At 47.4% G+C, this 16,361-nt stretch overlaps 6 protein-coding genes and 1 non-coding gene across 7 annotated transcripts; 5 read left to right on the top strand and 2 right to left on the bottom strand.

Annotated features, from left to right (window-relative positions):
* Positions 1-92: 92 nt before the first annotated feature.
* On the bottom strand, positions 93-1,020 carry BABINDRAFT_161692 (zinc finger HIT domain-containing protein). Its single transcript, XM_019128953.1, has one exon. The coding sequence runs from the start codon at positions 921-923 to the stop codon at positions 405-407; it is 519 nt and encodes a 172-aa protein (XP_018985379.1). The 5' UTR covers positions 924-1,020; the 3' UTR covers positions 93-404.
* A 34-nt stretch (positions 1,021-1,054) lies between these two features.
* BABINDRAFT_161691 (uncharacterized protein) lies at positions 1,055-2,251 on the top strand. Its single transcript, XM_019128952.1, has one exon. The coding sequence runs from the start codon at positions 1,081-1,083 to the stop codon at positions 2,131-2,133; it is 1,053 nt and encodes a 350-aa protein (XP_018985378.1). The 5' UTR covers positions 1,055-1,080; the 3' UTR covers positions 2,134-2,251.
* A 149-nt stretch (positions 2,252-2,400) lies between these two features.
* BABINDRAFT_161690 (uncharacterized protein) lies at positions 2,401-4,163 on the top strand. Its single transcript, XM_019128951.1, has one exon. It carries the CDS (start codon positions 2,534-2,536, stop codon positions 3,941-3,943), a length of 1,410 nt encoding a protein of 469 aa, XP_018985377.1. The 5' UTR covers positions 2,401-2,533; the 3' UTR covers positions 3,944-4,163.
* Positions 4,164-6,357: 2,194 nt separating this feature from the next.
* Positions 6,358-7,083, top strand: AQY1 (Aqy1p; the record flags this gene model as incomplete). The annotated part of the gene is made up of 1 exon (XM_019131751.1): positions 6,358-7,083. One exon carries the CDS (start codon positions 6,358-6,360, stop codon positions 7,081-7,083), a length of 726 nt encoding a protein of 241 aa, XP_018985376.1.
* Positions 7,084-9,418: 2,335 nt separating this feature from the next.
* BABINDRAFT_t201 lies at positions 9,419-9,490 on the top strand. The gene has a single exon. It is a non-coding gene; the product is annotated as a tRNA-Gln (tRNA).
* Positions 9,491-9,896: 406 nt separating this feature from the next.
* Positions 9,897-10,436, bottom strand: BABINDRAFT_161689 (U2 snRNP complex subunit YSF3). Its single transcript, XM_019128950.1, has 4 exons — positions 10,416-10,436; positions 10,284-10,366; positions 10,115-10,238; positions 9,897-10,066 (listed from the first exon to the last, which is right to left on the bottom strand). Exons 1-4 carry the CDS (start codon positions 10,416-10,418, stop codon positions 10,022-10,024), a joined length of 255 nt encoding a protein of 84 aa, XP_018985375.1. The 5' UTR covers positions 10,419-10,436; the 3' UTR covers positions 9,897-10,021.
* Positions 10,437-10,984: 548 nt separating this feature from the next.
* BABINDRAFT_161688 (uncharacterized protein) lies at positions 10,985-16,154 on the top strand. Its single transcript, XM_019128949.1, has one exon. It carries the CDS (start codon positions 11,163-11,165, stop codon positions 16,035-16,037), a length of 4,875 nt encoding a protein of 1,624 aa, XP_018985374.1. The 5' UTR covers positions 10,985-11,162; the 3' UTR covers positions 16,038-16,154.
* Positions 16,155-16,361: the final 207 nt, after the last annotated feature.

Raw genomic sequence — 16,361 nt, 5'->3', positions numbered from 1 at the left:
TTTTTCGTGTGCGCGTGGCGATAATGAGGCATGCAGCTGCCTTTCAGAATGGATATTTCTACAGAGGCTGATATTTTGATAGATAATGATTTGTTGGTACTTTGACATTCAAATATTAAAATATGTAACGTATAGTATTTAGAAATTTTCATCATTATCTAGATTGGTAGGTGTAGCCGTGTGTTCCGCAACGTTGAAGATCAGCTTATACCAGCGAGGCAGTATAGGTATATGTCTCGAACGATAACTTCCTAGGAGGCTCCAGGTTATCTCCTAGGGAAATCCGAGAGATAGAACTTGGCTTTTGGTATCTTCTCTGGGTAAATACCATATGAACCACCTAGAACTCTCTTCAAGGAATTATTGTAGTTCATAATAAGTCACTAAAAGTACATATACCTCACTTAGTCATAGTCAACCTCGTAGTTACTCTCAGCAAGCATATTTGCAAACTCCTTCTGCTGCTCCGCTGTCAAAAGACTGTACAACTTCTTGGTATCTGCATCATTGATCAATCTCTCAAGCTCCATCTCCTCTTCTCTACTCAACGGTCTGTCGGAGTCATCTATTTCCGGTAGCTCGGTCTTCACCTGCTCCCTGAGCTTCTGGAGTGGTTCCGGTAATTCGTACTTCCAGCTCCCATCTGTGGACTGGTCAAACCTGTCGATGATGCCGACCAACTTCTGTTTGTCTCTCTCTGACCCCTCATTTTTGTCTCTCATGACCTCTTTCACGCTCTTTTCGTAGAATTTTTCAGAGCACGCGACGTGAGCTTCGGATTTGTAACACTTAAGTGAGCAGTACAACTCCGCGCATCTGGGACATGTGTAGTTGGCTAGAGTGCAGTGGCATAGTCCGCATAGATTCAACTGCTGCGATGAAACAATTTTTCCAGATCCTACGGATCCCAACGGTTTGAGCATTTTATCGAGTGTGTACAAAAGAAGTGGCAACTTTGATAGTACGACGCTTGTAATCTGCATGCGGCTCGAAAATTTGGTTTCTTTTCCAGGAAATTTTTCGGGGCATACCAGCAGCGTTACGAAGCCACTCTTGCCGCTCTATTACAGTATACACAATATGTCCGACGATGAGTACGTGAAGGCGATGGAGATCCAAAGACGCAACTTCGAGGCCCAGTTTGGGTCTTTGGAGGATATGGGCTTTGAAGACAAATCCCGAGTGGATGCGGAAGACGAATCTGTCGGCGAAGACTCCGAGGAGGGTGAAAGAGAAGCCGCCTGGGAAAACGATAGTGACAATGTCAGCGAGGGTGAGTTTGCCTCCGAGTTGAGTGCTTCGGAAGAAGAGAGCACACCGGTAGTAGTGAAATTCTCCGAGGCTTCGTCGTTCGACTTCCAGCCCGTCATGTCGAAGAAGGACGAAAAGCTCGCCCGGATGGGAAAGATTCCGTCGTTGGAGATGGCACGGGTGAAGGCGGAGTACTTGGCCCAGAAACAGGCCAAGTTCCGGACCCAGACCAAGGAGGAACTCGACAACGTGGAGAAGGACGTGGCGTTGCAGCGTTTGTTGTCTGAGTCGCACATTTTGGCCAACAGTGCGCCCCAGTACTCCGGTGCAGAATTGACAATGCAAACTATTGACTACGAAATGCCAATTGGGAAGGCCAGAAAGCGCACCTTGGACTCGCGTTTGCAGACAGTGGCCGCGAGCAACGGTAAAAATGAGGGTGGGCCGTCCAAATTGGAGAAGATGCCGATGCACATGCGTAAGGGGATGGTGACGTCGCAGATCCGCAAGATCGAAAAATACGAGCAGGAGGCGAAGGACGGTGGAATCATCTTGTCCAGAGTAAAGAAAGGCGAGTTCCGTGACTTAAAGAGAGGAATTGGCTCAACGTCTGTCACCGACAGAATCGGGAAAGGGGTCAAGAAGCCACAGAAGCTCAGAGACAGAGGCTTGAAAATTCACAGTGTAGGGAGAAGCACCAGAAACGGTATCGTTATCTCTAAGGAGGAAATCGCCAAGTACAACGCACCAGACCGATCCAAGGGCAAGAGTGGTAGGGGCGGTAGTCGTGGGGGCAGCAGCAGAGGTGGTGGTAGAGGTAGCAGCAGAGGCGGTGCTAGTAGAGGTTTCCCCACCCCCGGTGGCCGTGGGGGAAGACGCTAGGTTTGTCTGATTTGTGATTATAGTGTATATTAAAACGTTAAAAAGGTGTCTTGTTTGTAGGAATGCAGAGCTTAGCTGCTGAAAAGAGGCTTGTGTATGGTGAATTGAATCAATGGTGAAAGTATAATTTAAACATAAGAGTTAAATTTTAAGCTTCAACCGAGGTGTTAAATTTAGAACTAGCGAGATTATTGGGAATTAAAAGTCAATGAAGGTGGGACAGGTTGTATTTATTTCGTTAACAAAAAAATTACGTATTCAATCTATCTCAACTTTAACAGGGATACATAAATTTCGCGCTCATCGCTGAAAAATTCAATGTCCCGCCCCACAAATCTATCTCATCCATCACTTTGCCATTGTCTTTCCTTCGCATCTTCCTAATAATATATTATCACATATGTCTTCGCTTGAAGAATTAGTGGCACATTACCTCAAGGAGAAGAACCTCCTTCATACCTTGGCGGCTTACCAGGCTGAAACTGACATCGACTTCGATTTTGAAGAGATCTCCGCAAACCCCGCCTTTGAGCGGCTAGAGTCCATTATCCACGACCGCAAGATGTTCACCACGTTATCTGATGATGTTGTTGGATTACTGGTATCGGCTAAACTCCATCCATTAGCCTACAAGCTCTTCGGAACCAATGCTATGGCTACAAGTGTGTCCCAGCACCAACCCGTCATCAAGTACAATTCAAACACCGAACCGTTGCACCGAATGGAATTTGGGGCGCTCATTATCAGTGCCAGTGTCACCCAAATGGTGCTCGATGCGCAATCACTCCCGGTCATGATCTTAACCCTCGCCAACAAGCAGACAGTGTTGGTCAATATGAACACAAACAAAGAATTGCTCGTCATGGCTAGTACATGTGTTACAAAGGTGGCCAAGGGGATCACAGGGACAAACAGCTTTGTATGCTGTGGCATGGATGGTATATTGAGGTTGTATGAAGTTGAAAAAGAGCAGGGTTACCTGGCGATATTGAAGCTTGAGCAACAATTGCATCAACGGTTGGTGATTGATTTCAAAGTAATCCCGCTTCGGGGCTCTATCTACTCGTTAGCCTCAATTGGCTGGGATAGATTTGTCAACCAGTGGACCTTGAATCTCACAGAGCTGAACATTGTGATGGTCGCCTCAAACAAACTCTTGTCTATTCCAACGTGCTTAGAGTTTGTGGAGCACAAGGGCCACCAGGTGGTGTGCGTGTGCCGCATGGATTCTACTTTTGTTGAAATCTACTCCGGCACCGCTGACACAACCCTCCCTTTGGTCTATAAAATTAGCTTAAACGACGCTGAGTTCAGTGTCAATGACTTTAGCCCAATGTCTATTACCGCGACCAGCGCTGGTTCTGACGTTTTGCTTGCGGTTGGCACAAACCACATCCCGTACATGCGAATGATCGTGGTATCGCTCCAAAACTTTGACGCCTTCATCTCCCAGCCTGTGAGTAAAGAAGCCCAGAGTTTAGTCTCCAACGCGGGGAATATTTCTCGCCAAGAAATCATCCACAATTACAACACGATGTGCTCTCAGGACAAGTATTCCTCGCCCTCAATCAAGTTCTCTCCGTCCGTCCGTCTCACTGACAAGCACTACCACCATGTGTATATCGGAAACTGCGACGACGGGTTGCTCCGCTTGATTAATCTCTTGACCGGAAAGGTGAAGGAGATTGGGAGAAATCTTACAGATGCTGTCAAGCACAAGGGGAAATTGAAGTGTTTCGATGTGTATGAACATGCTGGTGAGGACCGTATCGTCAGTTGTGGGACAGATCTCAAGGTATTGACTTGGTAGCTACGAACGACATATACTGTGGGTGAAATAGGACTCATCGTCTTGCTTGTTCGTATGTGCTGGCGATAGATCTAGCTATGGAGAAAAATATAAAGAGCTGTGTATATAGGTAATGAGGTGTATAGATGACTAGCGCGAAGTATGATTAATGCCCGTGCGTACGTTGTGGTATTCGGTAAATGTAGCTAGACGGCATACGTCATAATAAATACACTATACAGATTATAACGTATATTATTGCCCAATTGCGGACGTATCACACAAACTCCAAGTTCTGGTTTCGGTGTTTTATTTCCGTGATTGTCCCAATTAATAGAACGATACATGCATGTGTCTGTATCTGGGCCCCAGAATAGCTCTTGAATCATTCTAAGGCGCCTACCACCAGAATTAAGACAAAACCATTGACACATTCCCGTAAGTGATTATTTGAAATGCACGATATGATGGCTCTTCGTACCTCTATAGAAGAGTTGACACCCAGTATGCATGAGAATCGCATGTGCAAATAAACGTCCGTACAGAGGGGCTTACCTAGACGAAAGGAGAAAAATCTAGACACGCAGCAGCATTTTATTTACTAGATTGATGCATATTGCGGCATAAGGGCTGAGGTGGAATCAGGCGATTTCAGACCAGGAGACCAGGGATGTTGTAACTGGTCGTCACGCGTCTTGGGGCTGGTAGCTATTTATGGTTTGTTACGCCGCCTCAAATACCGTATAACTAACGTTTTAGTGCGGTAGCGAATTTAAGGGGCGCTTACGCAATGGAAGCTGGCGTAGTACAGATGTTCCGTGGTTCCATATGCGCAATCTGCCTTGCTTCTAATAGTATTTTAGACCTGACACACTACCGTTTATTGAAGCTGTACCTGTTTGGAAAACGCAAGTCCAAATTTCAGCTTATGGCGAGGAAAAGAAATTTCGGAAAATTTTTAAGGTTACATGCGTCAAGTGCCAGGCACTCGTTGACACGAAAGATTTTGATCTGCGCTTTCTAGTTACGATCGGCCTGACCAGGAGAAGGGGCAGCACAGTGGCATACTTACCAAGTTCTATAAGTATCGATGACCAACGATGCCCGTAGCTGTAGACCACAAGGATTTTCTCTGCAAGTGGAATATTTTTTACGCTGACGTAAGGCTATTTTGTTTTGCCAAATGCTGGATATAGTGAAAATACCTCATGCATGAGCCCAGCATTGGGATCGTTCTACGAACATGCGTATCTGTAATTGAAATGTGCAATTTCAAACTCGTGTAATCTTTCCAAAGTGCATGAAGCCTATTCTCACAGGATCCGCAAATAGTCAGTTGCTTGGTCATGTATTGGGTACGGATATCGGTGGTCAAGGAACCCTTTTGGACCAGCATATTTCTACCTATTCAATAGGCCTACGTCATCTCCGGTCGCTGCAGCAACTAGACCGTGCTCACAGCTGTGAACCATCCATCTTTTTTTTTTTCTTTTTTTTTCTTTCTGGCAAGGCTTAAGAATCTCCTGATGAACTAAGTGCCGCTCACACCTCTAAATCGGTAAATTTTGACGGACGGACATAGCCAGCCATAGTCATTTCCAGGGTATGTCCATTCTTGACAAACCTTAATCCACCATACCTACATGACGCAAGTGCCTTAACTTTCGTTTAAATCGTTGTACATAGCAAAACAAGGCTTCCATATTGAGTGAAAGATACTGAATGTTGCCACCGCTGGGCTAGCCAGGTCACGGTCCGGGATTGTATGCATGCGCAGTCAGAAGGCTGTGGGGCGAAGACGGGCCGGCACAGCTCGGCCTAACTTCGGGTACTGGGCGGCAGCCGCGAGAATGGAAGGAACAGGTTTCACGGTAAGGCGGAAATGTTTCGGTTTGATTACCTGGAACACCTAGTTATAGAGCCAAGTGCAGACAATAGGATAGCCGAAGAGTGGGTTCTATTATTAGATACTAAACGCAATTCCTGCAGGCTTCAAGGGATGGTCATGCTAGATCAGACTATAACACCTAAATTCGATAGTGCTTCCATGCAAATCATCCATACATATAGCCCAGGTAACCCGCATATTGCTGCAAGCATAACATTTTACGCACATCTCAGTTTCTGGGAATTTTGACAAGAAAGCCTAATTTCAACCCTTTGCTTATCCCTCTTGCATGAGTTTTTGTAGCGCTGTATAAATTTACTTTACCAGGGGGGTGCCGGAATTTTTTTTATTACCTCTCATACTCTTGCCATATAAATACAGTCATCCCCGCCAGTTTGTGGTCCAAATCCTTTCTCTTTTCTCCTTATCCACCCACGCATATTAAACCTTTCCCATCATGGAAATGAACGATTCCCAAGACCCAGAAAACCTTAGTCCTACCAGCTACAAGTCCGGTCAGGCCAAGACTGGCTTAAGAGGTGACACCATGAGAAACCACATCATCGCTGCCATCGGTGAGTTTTTCGGTACCTTCATCTTCTTGTGGTCCGCCTTTGTTATCGCCCAGATTGCCAACCAGGCTCCGAAGGGGGTTGGCATCGAGTCTGACCCGGCCAAGTTGATCATGATCTCCCTTGGTTTCGGCTGCAGTGTTACTGTTGGTGTCTTCATGTTCTACAGAATTTCCGGTGGTAACTTGAACCCAGCTGTGACCTTGACCTTGGTTCTTGCCAGAGCCATTCCTCCAGTGAGAGGTGCCTTGATGATGGTCACCCAGATGATTGCTGGTATGGCCGCCGCCGGTGCTGCCTCCGCTATGACCCCTGGCCCAGTCACATTTGCCAATGGCTTGGGCGGTGACTGCTCCAAGGCCCGTGGTGTATTCTTGGAAGCCTTCGGTACTTGTATCTTGTGCTTGACCGTTTTGTTGTTGGCCGTTGAGAAGCACAAGGCCACCTTCATTGCGCCGTTAGTCATTGGTATTGCCTTATTCATTGGCCACATGATCTGTGTTTACTACACCGGTGCCGGTTTGAACCCGGCCAGATCTTTCGGTCCAGCAGTTGCTGCTAGATCTTTCCCTGACTATCACTGGATCTACTGGATTGGCCCTATCATCGGGTCCGTTGTTGCATTTTCCATCTGGAAGCTCTTGAAAATTTTGGACTACAAGACCTGTAACCCAGGTCAGGACAACGACCACGAGGATTAAGCAATGATCTAAGACCTATCTGTTCTAAGATCTATCTATTCTAAGATCTCTCTATTCTGAGATCTATCTATTCTAATAATAATTAATTTCTAAGCTGACTGTAAGTGAATTTTCAACCTCTGATATCCTCTTAAGTAAACCCTAGTTTCAAAATAAAGGCGCTCTGTACAATTTGAAGATTCAGATTGAGCCTGAGTTACCTCAGGTCCCTACAGAGGTGTCTCCCACGCCAGACAAAGAAGCCTGCTTACTATTCCTTCGTAACGCTAATGCGACGTGGCAGATGCCATTCCCTCTCGCACTTGTCTTTTAATGCAATCGCTGTGGTATGCGTTGCGTACTTGACCCGCCCGTGAAACACTATAGTTTTGGCATAATTCCTGATCAGACTAATCTAAACCGCAGTTCCAAGTTCTTAAGCCTGCATGCTGCAAGAAAAGCGCAGGGTATGCATCCGTAATGCCCGACAACGCGCGCCTGCAGAAAATAGTTAGGTTTACTAGGCAACATGGTAATTGTTGGCATGCATATGCCAGAAAAAAATTATAATATGCAGGAAACCCTTTGTTACAATGTCAGTACATTGTCCGCTATTGACTCAAACCAGACTGGCTTTCCAATCAGGTATTACCAATTCAATAACAGCCGAAACGGATATTTGTAAGGCTAAGATATGGATTTAGTAGGCTTAAAATGGGTTGGGGTGATGCGCTGTTACAAATTGTTTGCTGTCCATCACTCCTTGTTGGATGCAGTTCAGACGTGATGTCTAATATTTTAACACCGGTTATACTTGCTCATTATCAACCGAAAGGTTCAGCTAAACCGCTTGGAATTTGAAACTAAAGGCAGATCATCCGACTAGAACAATACTATGCAAGGCAGCAACCACTCATAAAATGAGCCAGCCAAGTAATTAAGCAGCTCTCATGATTTCACGTCACTAAGAGTAATGTCTGGCACACTAGCGAAACAGGCACCATAGCATTCTTGACAACCATTTAGTGTAGGTATACGACGCATTAGTGAAACAAGGCACTGTAGCATGCTTAATAAAAAGCAGGCACGTGTAGAAATACTTATTGTCTCACATTTTTCACTCTCCCCTTCCTTTCTCATATTTTTTCCGTTTTCTTTTTTTTTTCATTTATGTATATATATACTATATTTTTCTTAATTTACATTTAGCCCAGCTTTGTCTGGGCGTGCCGCTTTGTCGATTGACAATATATTACTTATATCTGGGTTTTAGGCAGAATAGTGAATAGAGAAATAAGGTTGTAAATTATCGGGTAAAACTTCTCTAAAAACTAAAACCTATTAAGGGGCTAAAGTTTACTTAGATAGAAAGCGAACTCGTCCTAATTTGCGAACATGCTTCAATTTACAAACAGGCTCTATCTCTTTATTAACAATTGCGCCGGCTTGCCAATCAACTCAGGGTTAACACTCTGTCTTTCGGTTTAGGCTGCTATGAACCAATGGTACCATTTCTATCAATATCTTGAGGCAGATCCCACGAACGCCTCCTACATCGTTTGTCTCTGGGATTTCTGGGGTGGCTGGGGCGGCACCTGCATTTAAATGTCTGAGTTAGAGGGGCCTCTGAGGTTGTGCGTCGCATAGCGTGTGGTTCCCAGTGGTGAGTGTGGTTATCAGAGCCTGTCCCCAGCACGAGTGAAGCGAATGCCGAACCATGCGGAGTAAAATACAAGTGTTATAATCAAGTAGGATTATTTAAAGAGGCGGTTTCCCGCTGTTGAGTTAGTTTCGCGACTCAATATGACTTATTCTTGGGGTGTTGCCATGACCTTATCTCGCGGATTGAGTGACTGACAGCTTTCACGGCACACTAGTGAGTCAGGTCCTTATCGCGATCTCCGTGCGTCACGGGTCACGTACAGCAACACTCATTCACAAATTATAATTCGGTCATTTTCTATTTAAGGAGCTAAATTATCCTTAATATTTTTTAGCCAGGGAAAAATTGCTTTCGAAAGATTTTTTTTTTCAGCTTAACATCCTATATACATTTCACAAATGGTTTCTTTCCATATACATATGATATATAATATATGAATGATATATAATATATGAATGATATATAATATATATGAATGAAATATATTATATATATTTCACCAAAGTTAAATACGCTGCAACATAATAACTAAAATTACCAGCCTAATATTAACATTCTTCTCGTTCTAAAACGTTGTAAGTTCACAGTATTGTCCTCTCACGAGCTTATGCCACTTTTCAAAGATTTTAGGTTAAGTGTTCTAGTTTATCCTGGGATTCCATTTAACACTGCCTTGGAAAAGTCTACATGTTGGGTTGTATAGTGTAGTGGTTATCACTGTCGGTTTTGATCCGACCAACCCCGGTTCGAGTCCGGGTACGACCTTAACTTTTTGCTGGTATACCATCATTAGTTACAATACTTCCGCCCTATAAACACGGAAACCCCATACAAGGACTGCGACAACTCCTAACGTTGCTGTGCTGCCAAAAAGTGTAGTCGCTATCCAAATATGAGGAGCATGCAGAAGATAAAATCTCGGAAAAAACTTAGAACAGACCAGGAATTACGTCTCTGTAATCATCTAGACAAGATATAAAAGCCCTGCACACTCTAATCATCCTGGTAAGGTTCCAGGCCAACTACTTAGTTGACATAAAATATTCACATGAATTAGATGCCGACTCTTCCGAAGCACATTATCCCCTTAAAGTTGATGATAAAGCTCTCACTGGAAAGCCAAGAATCCTACATCAAAGGGAATAGATACACATCACTATTTAACCTTAAAAGCTTTCTCCTTTATTAGACAACCGCATTACTTTCATACATGCTTATTATATCAAAACTAACCTTAATTAACCTTGTACAGTAGCATACACTGCTGGGACCCTAGGGCCCATTACGTAGAATTACTCATTCTTCCTCTGTTGGCTTCGGCCCACATGGCTGAATCATTTTCTAGACGTCTGTTAGTATTATTTAAGCCCGAAACTATACCAAACATACCTCGATAAAGCGAGTCCGCGTCAAACTCAGTGACTCGTTCATGGCCACACTGTAATACAGACACAAGGCCGCGTTGCCTGCAAAACTTGCATATGTATCTCTGTGTACATTGCTCATCCATTCACTAACTTGTTAGTACTCAGCCGTCGGAGTTCTTAGGGCTACTTACAGCTTGGTGGTGTCGGCGTTTCCGAGCCCGATGTGGCGGGCCTTGAGGTGATCATACTGGCGCTGTTCGCGAACTTTGTCAGCCTAGAGAGGTTAGTATATATATATGTGAAATGGATAAACGGTTGCATACCATTGTTTGAGCTTGTAGTTAGGAATAGAAGATGAGATGGCTAAGGAATTCTCAAATATTTGATTCTGCATGTCGCTGATATCCTGTATGTAGTGAGGGCGGACACCACTGACAGACTACCGCTAGCCATGGAGGGAATTAAATTGCCGAAAGAGACAAATTTAGCAATGACTTGCTATAGGGTGTTGGTATTTTGTCGGAATAATCAACCATATTACCATTGATAAGAAGTCTTTATTTTGAGCTTCTCTGTTACAAGCATGTTAGCCGCATAGTTAAGTATTGTAGAGCGCACATCGATATTTCTGCTCTCATCTACAGCTATACTGGTTAACAAGAGAGAGACAAAAACATGGAAATTTGTCTAGATAATCAAATATAAATTCACTGATCTGTGGTGGTCACACAATAGTAGCAAGGAAATCGGAAACCCTAGATACGAGCCCAATACAATGAAACGCACACCAGTAACAGGCTTGGGGCCAACAAATCACTTTAGTGATAGGTCTAAAATTTATAACCAACAAGATTTACACCGCCCAAATACACTAGTAGCCTCTAGAGTTAAATTATAGATAAATATTACACCAACCATCAAATAGGATATACCACCCCTAATCTGGTCGGCTAACGAGGCCTCCATACACCAAATTTTCGTGTGCGGCGCAAACCTCAATAAAGTACCACTCCAAAATATCCACTATACTCACCTCCTCCTCTCTATCACTTCTCCACTCCATACACTTCATGACGGAAACAGGCTCCCCATGGGACGCCTTCAGCGTGGAACCAACCGCTCCCGTATTCACGTTTTTTACGGACGATTGCCTCTCGACGTTCCGCGAAACCTTCAGCGATCTCTCCACGACGGTCGCGCGGGCGCCGGCGGAGGCATTTTACGAACTCCTCTACGTCTACTCACGGGACTCCACTAATCAACTCCCGCTCAACATCCTCGTAATGTTTCTCAATGAGGTTTTCGAGACCGACGGCGCGGTGGCCGCGTTTTTGAGCGTGGCTGCGAGCTTCCCTTCCAACCCCAAAATCGTGACGCTTCTTCGGATGCTCAAGCTTGACGACGATCTCTTGGTGGCATATCTTGCAACACCGATGCTAGTGCAATTAGACGTCGTGCCCGTGGATTTTGACCGCCAGTTAAAGAAGCGCCTCCGTGACCGCAACTATACGTCCAAGAAGTTCAATCTCCTCCACGAGGAGAGCGAGGGCTACGCGCGGCTCCTCACGGAGGTGCACGCAAACTTCGCTGCAGATGACTGTCTCGCGCGCGTCGAGAGCACACACCGTGCTGTGTGCAAGTTGATCGGCCACTTCAATCTCGACTCCACGCGCGTGTTAGACCTTCTCCTTGACGTGTTCGCGGCGAGTCTTGTCAAGAACTGGCGCTTTGCAGTGCAGTTTCTCCGAATATCGCAGTGGTGGCCACGTGGCAACGAGGCGGACAATTCGGCGCTTGATACATTGTTTTGTGGCGGCAGTGATACCGCCGCGAAGCTCATCGGCTTGAAGCTCTCCAAACACGATCGCAGCAAGGAGTTGCCCGAATCACTAAAGGCGCTTGTAGCTGTACTTGTCAAGGAGGGCTTTGTCTCCTTCGGCTCCATCTTCTACTACTTCTCGCCCGAGGGGGAGACCATGGCCACGCTTGAGGATGACTACAAGCAACGCATGGATGCGGAGATCCTCAAGGCCAGCGCGAACGAGTTGGTTTTTGCCGCACCATTAGGCGACTCTGACGACGAGTTCCAGGAGAAGGAAAAGAAGGAACCAAAGCCGGTCAAGAAGACCGCGACGGTGCTGCCACCGACGATCCAGCTCCTCAGGACGTTCCTTGGCGCTGGCCTTTTCTGGCCGTCGGTCTATATTCTCCTCAAGTTCCCCTGCTTGCCGTTTGTTGACGATGCGGTTGCGGACTTGCTCAATCGCTTGGTACGCGCAGCCATCGCGTCGCTCTACGCACAGATTCAGCCGATCCAGAGCGCCAAACTCTTTGAGAAGCTCCAGGTCGCGCGCAAGCTTGCCACCGGCAAGAAGGACAACCGTCTCCTGTTCAAAGACCACAAGTGCAAGCATTTGTACACTCTCAAGCCGCTCGCGGCGCCATCGGCCGCGCGCAGCTTCACTTACTTCTACGACCACTGGCGCGATGGTGTGCCGGCTGTGCGTACGCTCGCCGAGTTTGTTGCGGTCTCTCGCGCATTGCTCAAGTTCAACAAGACACGTGTCGCGCGCGACCCGGCGCTCTTCGTCGAGATGTGTCGCATCGTCGTGGCCGAGGTGCGCGCCGCGGTAGCCGAGCCTGACGCGGCCTTCCGCGTGCGCCGCTCTGAAGACATGTTCCAGTACTTCCGCACATTCCTCTTCCCCGCGATGGCTACGTTGTGCGAGAATGGCCAGGCTGTGGATGAGGCATACCGCGTACTTGCGTTTTTCCCCCTCGAAGACCGATACAATTTGTACAGCGAGATGGACAAGGTGTTGTGCAAAAGCAACTTGGAGATCAAATGGGCGTACGGGCGTGCGGAAAAGGATACCAAGGACGTGATGAAACGCCTTCTGACGTCCAACATCAAAGCCATGATGCGTCGCCTCTCCAAAATCTCGTACGCGAACCCTATTCCTGTGTTCCGTGGCGTGGTTTCGCGTCTTGAAAGTTTTGACAACTTGTCGGTGTTAGTGGTGGACGCGGCCAAGTACTTCAACACGTATGGCTGGGACTGCTTGATGATGACGTTATTAGTGCGCTTGACCAGCGAGCGGAGCGCCCTTCAGAGCGATGGCTTAAACGACCGCCACTGGGTCAAGTCATTGTCGTCATTCATCGGCAAGTTATGCAAGCGCTATCCACAGGTTGACATAAAGATTTTGATGACCTACTTGCTCAAATCGTTCCGCCAGCACGACATCTCCGGGCTCTCCATCTTGCGTGAGGTGTTGGCTGAGATGAGCGGGATTAAGCCGATCTCCGACTTGTCGTTGCAGCAGATCGAGCTCTTAGGTGCCGGACCCAGCTTGATCCGCGGACTCCATGGAGTGATTAAAGACACGCGGTACGAGAGCGCGCGGTCGTCGCGGCGGTTTGTTGACGCCTTGACCGCGATCAACGGCTTGGCCGAGTTGTTTGTGTTGTTGTGCCGTTTAGAGGAGGAGGTGGTGTTCAACAGCAACGAGAGCCACTTGAAAATACTTTGCAACAAGAAGGACGAGTTGAACTCGTTGTTGCACATATTCACCGAGACGAATGCGTTCTTTACACGGAGCGACGCGTTTTTGCAGCAGATGCCAGATGTGTGCGAGTTGGTGGTAAAATATGATGTTCCGGTCGAGTGGAGCTTTGAGATATGGAGGAAGTTTTTGGGAAAACTCGTTGCTGAAGACGAAGCTGTTGGTAAAGGGACTGCCGCTGAGACTGCCTCCGTCTGGAACCCGGTGCTTTTACCAATCGTCGAGCTGATCTCCCAGGCGTTACCGTCCCACTGGCAGTTCCTCAGCCAAGGCTTATATGTGACCTTCTGGCAGCTTTCACTTTACGATATTGTATTTCCCGAAAAATTATATTCCACAGAGACCGAGCGCTTGACCGGGGTGATCAACGGGTTGGCCTCCGACATCCGTATGTCATATCGCGACAAGGAGATCAGTTATGACAAGATTAGTGAGAAGGAGGACCATAAGGCTGCGCTCGCCAAGATCGTTGCCGCGATCCCCGGAGACAGCGCGGCCCACCGTATCCATCACTCCGCGGTGATGGTGCGGATGAACCGTGAAAAGGGTCATTGGTTCCCAAGCGGGGAGGGCGAGTTGCAGATGCGCGATTTTTTCAGCCACTGTCTCTTGCCACGAGCGCGCCACTCGTCCTTGGATGCAATGTACGTTGCGCGTTTCGTATTTATGCTCCATCTGCTCGGGGCCAAGCACTTCTCTACGCTTGCCCTCTTCAAGGTGATATTTGCAAGTCAGTTCCTCCTCCGCACGTTGTTTACCAGCTCTCGAAACGAGGCCGAAAACTTGGGGATCTTCTTCTCCCAGGTGCTCCGCCAGGCTGACGAGTGGCGTGACGAAGTGGTGTTTGCGGAGTCTGCCAGAGGTGAGGATTTACCCGGGTTAGTTCCGTTGGGCGGTACTGAGCTGTTGACGTTCGACGAATTCCGCGCGGAGTTGTTCCACTGGCACAATGCCTTGCTCTCTGACCTCTCACGCTCATTGAACTCTGTGGACTACAACTGTCGCCGCAATGCAATCACGTTCCTCTCTAAGTTATTGGTCGTGTATCCGTCCATTGACAGTCACTGTGAGATCTTGGCCGTTATCATCCACACCATTGCCACCACCGACCCGCGGGAAGACATTAAGCTAGCCGCCACTGGGTTGTTGGGCCAGGTGCGCTCTAGACGCAAGAACTGTGTCGCCATGCCTGAGTTTTACGCCATGTCCCCGGAAGAGGCTGAGCAGTACACCGTTTTACAGACCAAGAAGGTCGAGGTGGAGACGGCCAAGATAAAGGCTCAAAAGGCGAGGGAGGCGAGCGAAAAGCAGGTGCGAGAGTATGAGGCCTACGATAAGCTCATGAAGGCTCGTGAGCAACAGAAGCTTGCTTCTCAAAGGGCCTCTGAAGAAAAGAAGGCTGAACAGGAACCCGAAGAGAAGGCTGAAAAAATCGAGGAGCTGAAGCCGGAAGAAAAGGCCAAGCAGTCCGAAGAGAAGAGAGAAAAAAAGTCTGGGGAAAAATCTGAAGAAAAGTCAAAAAGATCTGAGAAGAGGGAGAAACGATCTGAGGAGAAGCGATCTGAGGAGAAGAGAGAGAAGAGAGAGAGGAGAGAAAAGAAAGAGAAGAGATCTGAGGAGAAGAAGGATAGCCCTGTTCGTCCCGCCGGGCCAAGAGGCGCCACTCCAGTTCCCAGAGACGATTCCAAGCGGGCGTTGCCTTCTGGTCCAAGAAAAACAGAGGCCCCGAGACATACCCTTAAAACGGGCGCCGCCAGTTTACCACCTCTTCCACCTCCAAACACGGGCACGTCCGTGAAGGACATTCTCATTGCTCGAATCGAGCAGGAGAGAGCTAAGAGCAAGGGTGAAGATGGCAAGTCTAGAACAGCTCCAAACTCCGCCTCTTCCACCCCTCCTCCGTTACCTCCACCAGCCCCGCGTGGTGCCGAGTTTGCCAACCCGCGTGACAGATTCCGTGCCCAGATGCCACCGCCTAATACCAACATCTCGAGACTTAGCGACTCTGGTCGTGACAAACGCGATTCAGGTCATGATAAGCGAGATTCGAGAAGCAAGCGCGACCGTGATGGTCAACGTAACCGTGACGCTTCCCGCTATAATCTCCCTTCGACGCCTGCGAAACCAGTTCAAAGATCTGTGACCGCTGCGGCCTCGTTACCGCCACCACCACCTCCGCCTCCTCCGCGCCGGACAAGCTCCTCGTCCAGTGGTTCCAGGGACTCTCCGAACTCCAGACCATACAGAGAGTACGGACGAAGTGAATCTGGAGACTCGGGGAATTCTGGGAGAAACTCTGAAAGGGATGCTAGAAAGGACAGTTGGCAGGAGGGTAGCGACCGTGGATACGGTGGTGACCGTAAGAGACGTCGTCAATAGCCGATGAGCGGTATGTAAATGTGTATACTATATGTAAAGATAAAGTATTATAGAAAGGTGGATGTAAGTTTGATGCAGTTGTGAGATTCTCGAAGTCCACCCTGTCAGTTACCTGCGCTTTACTTATGACTAAACAGTTCCAGACATGGGTCAACTCATATGAATGGGATAACGAGGGCACCACGGCAGAATACGTACATTAGCCCCATTTGAGATAGTTGTATAAGATATGCAACTCAAAAGACAGGGGCTCATTCTATTTCTCGCTACGGGCCATCAACTTTTCAGTAGCATGACACAAGGAGCAATATCATTCGATTATAA

This window comes from Babjeviella inositovora (assembly GCF_001661335.1).
Source record: "Babjeviella inositovora NRRL Y-12698 unplaced genomic scaffold BABINscaffold_6, whole genome shotgun sequence".
NCBI classification, from domain to species: Eukaryota; Fungi; Ascomycota; class Pichiomycetes; order Serinales; genus Babjeviella; species Babjeviella inositovora.
Note: the sequence above shows the minus strand (reverse complement) of the source record. Positions and strands in the feature narration are given on the sequence as shown.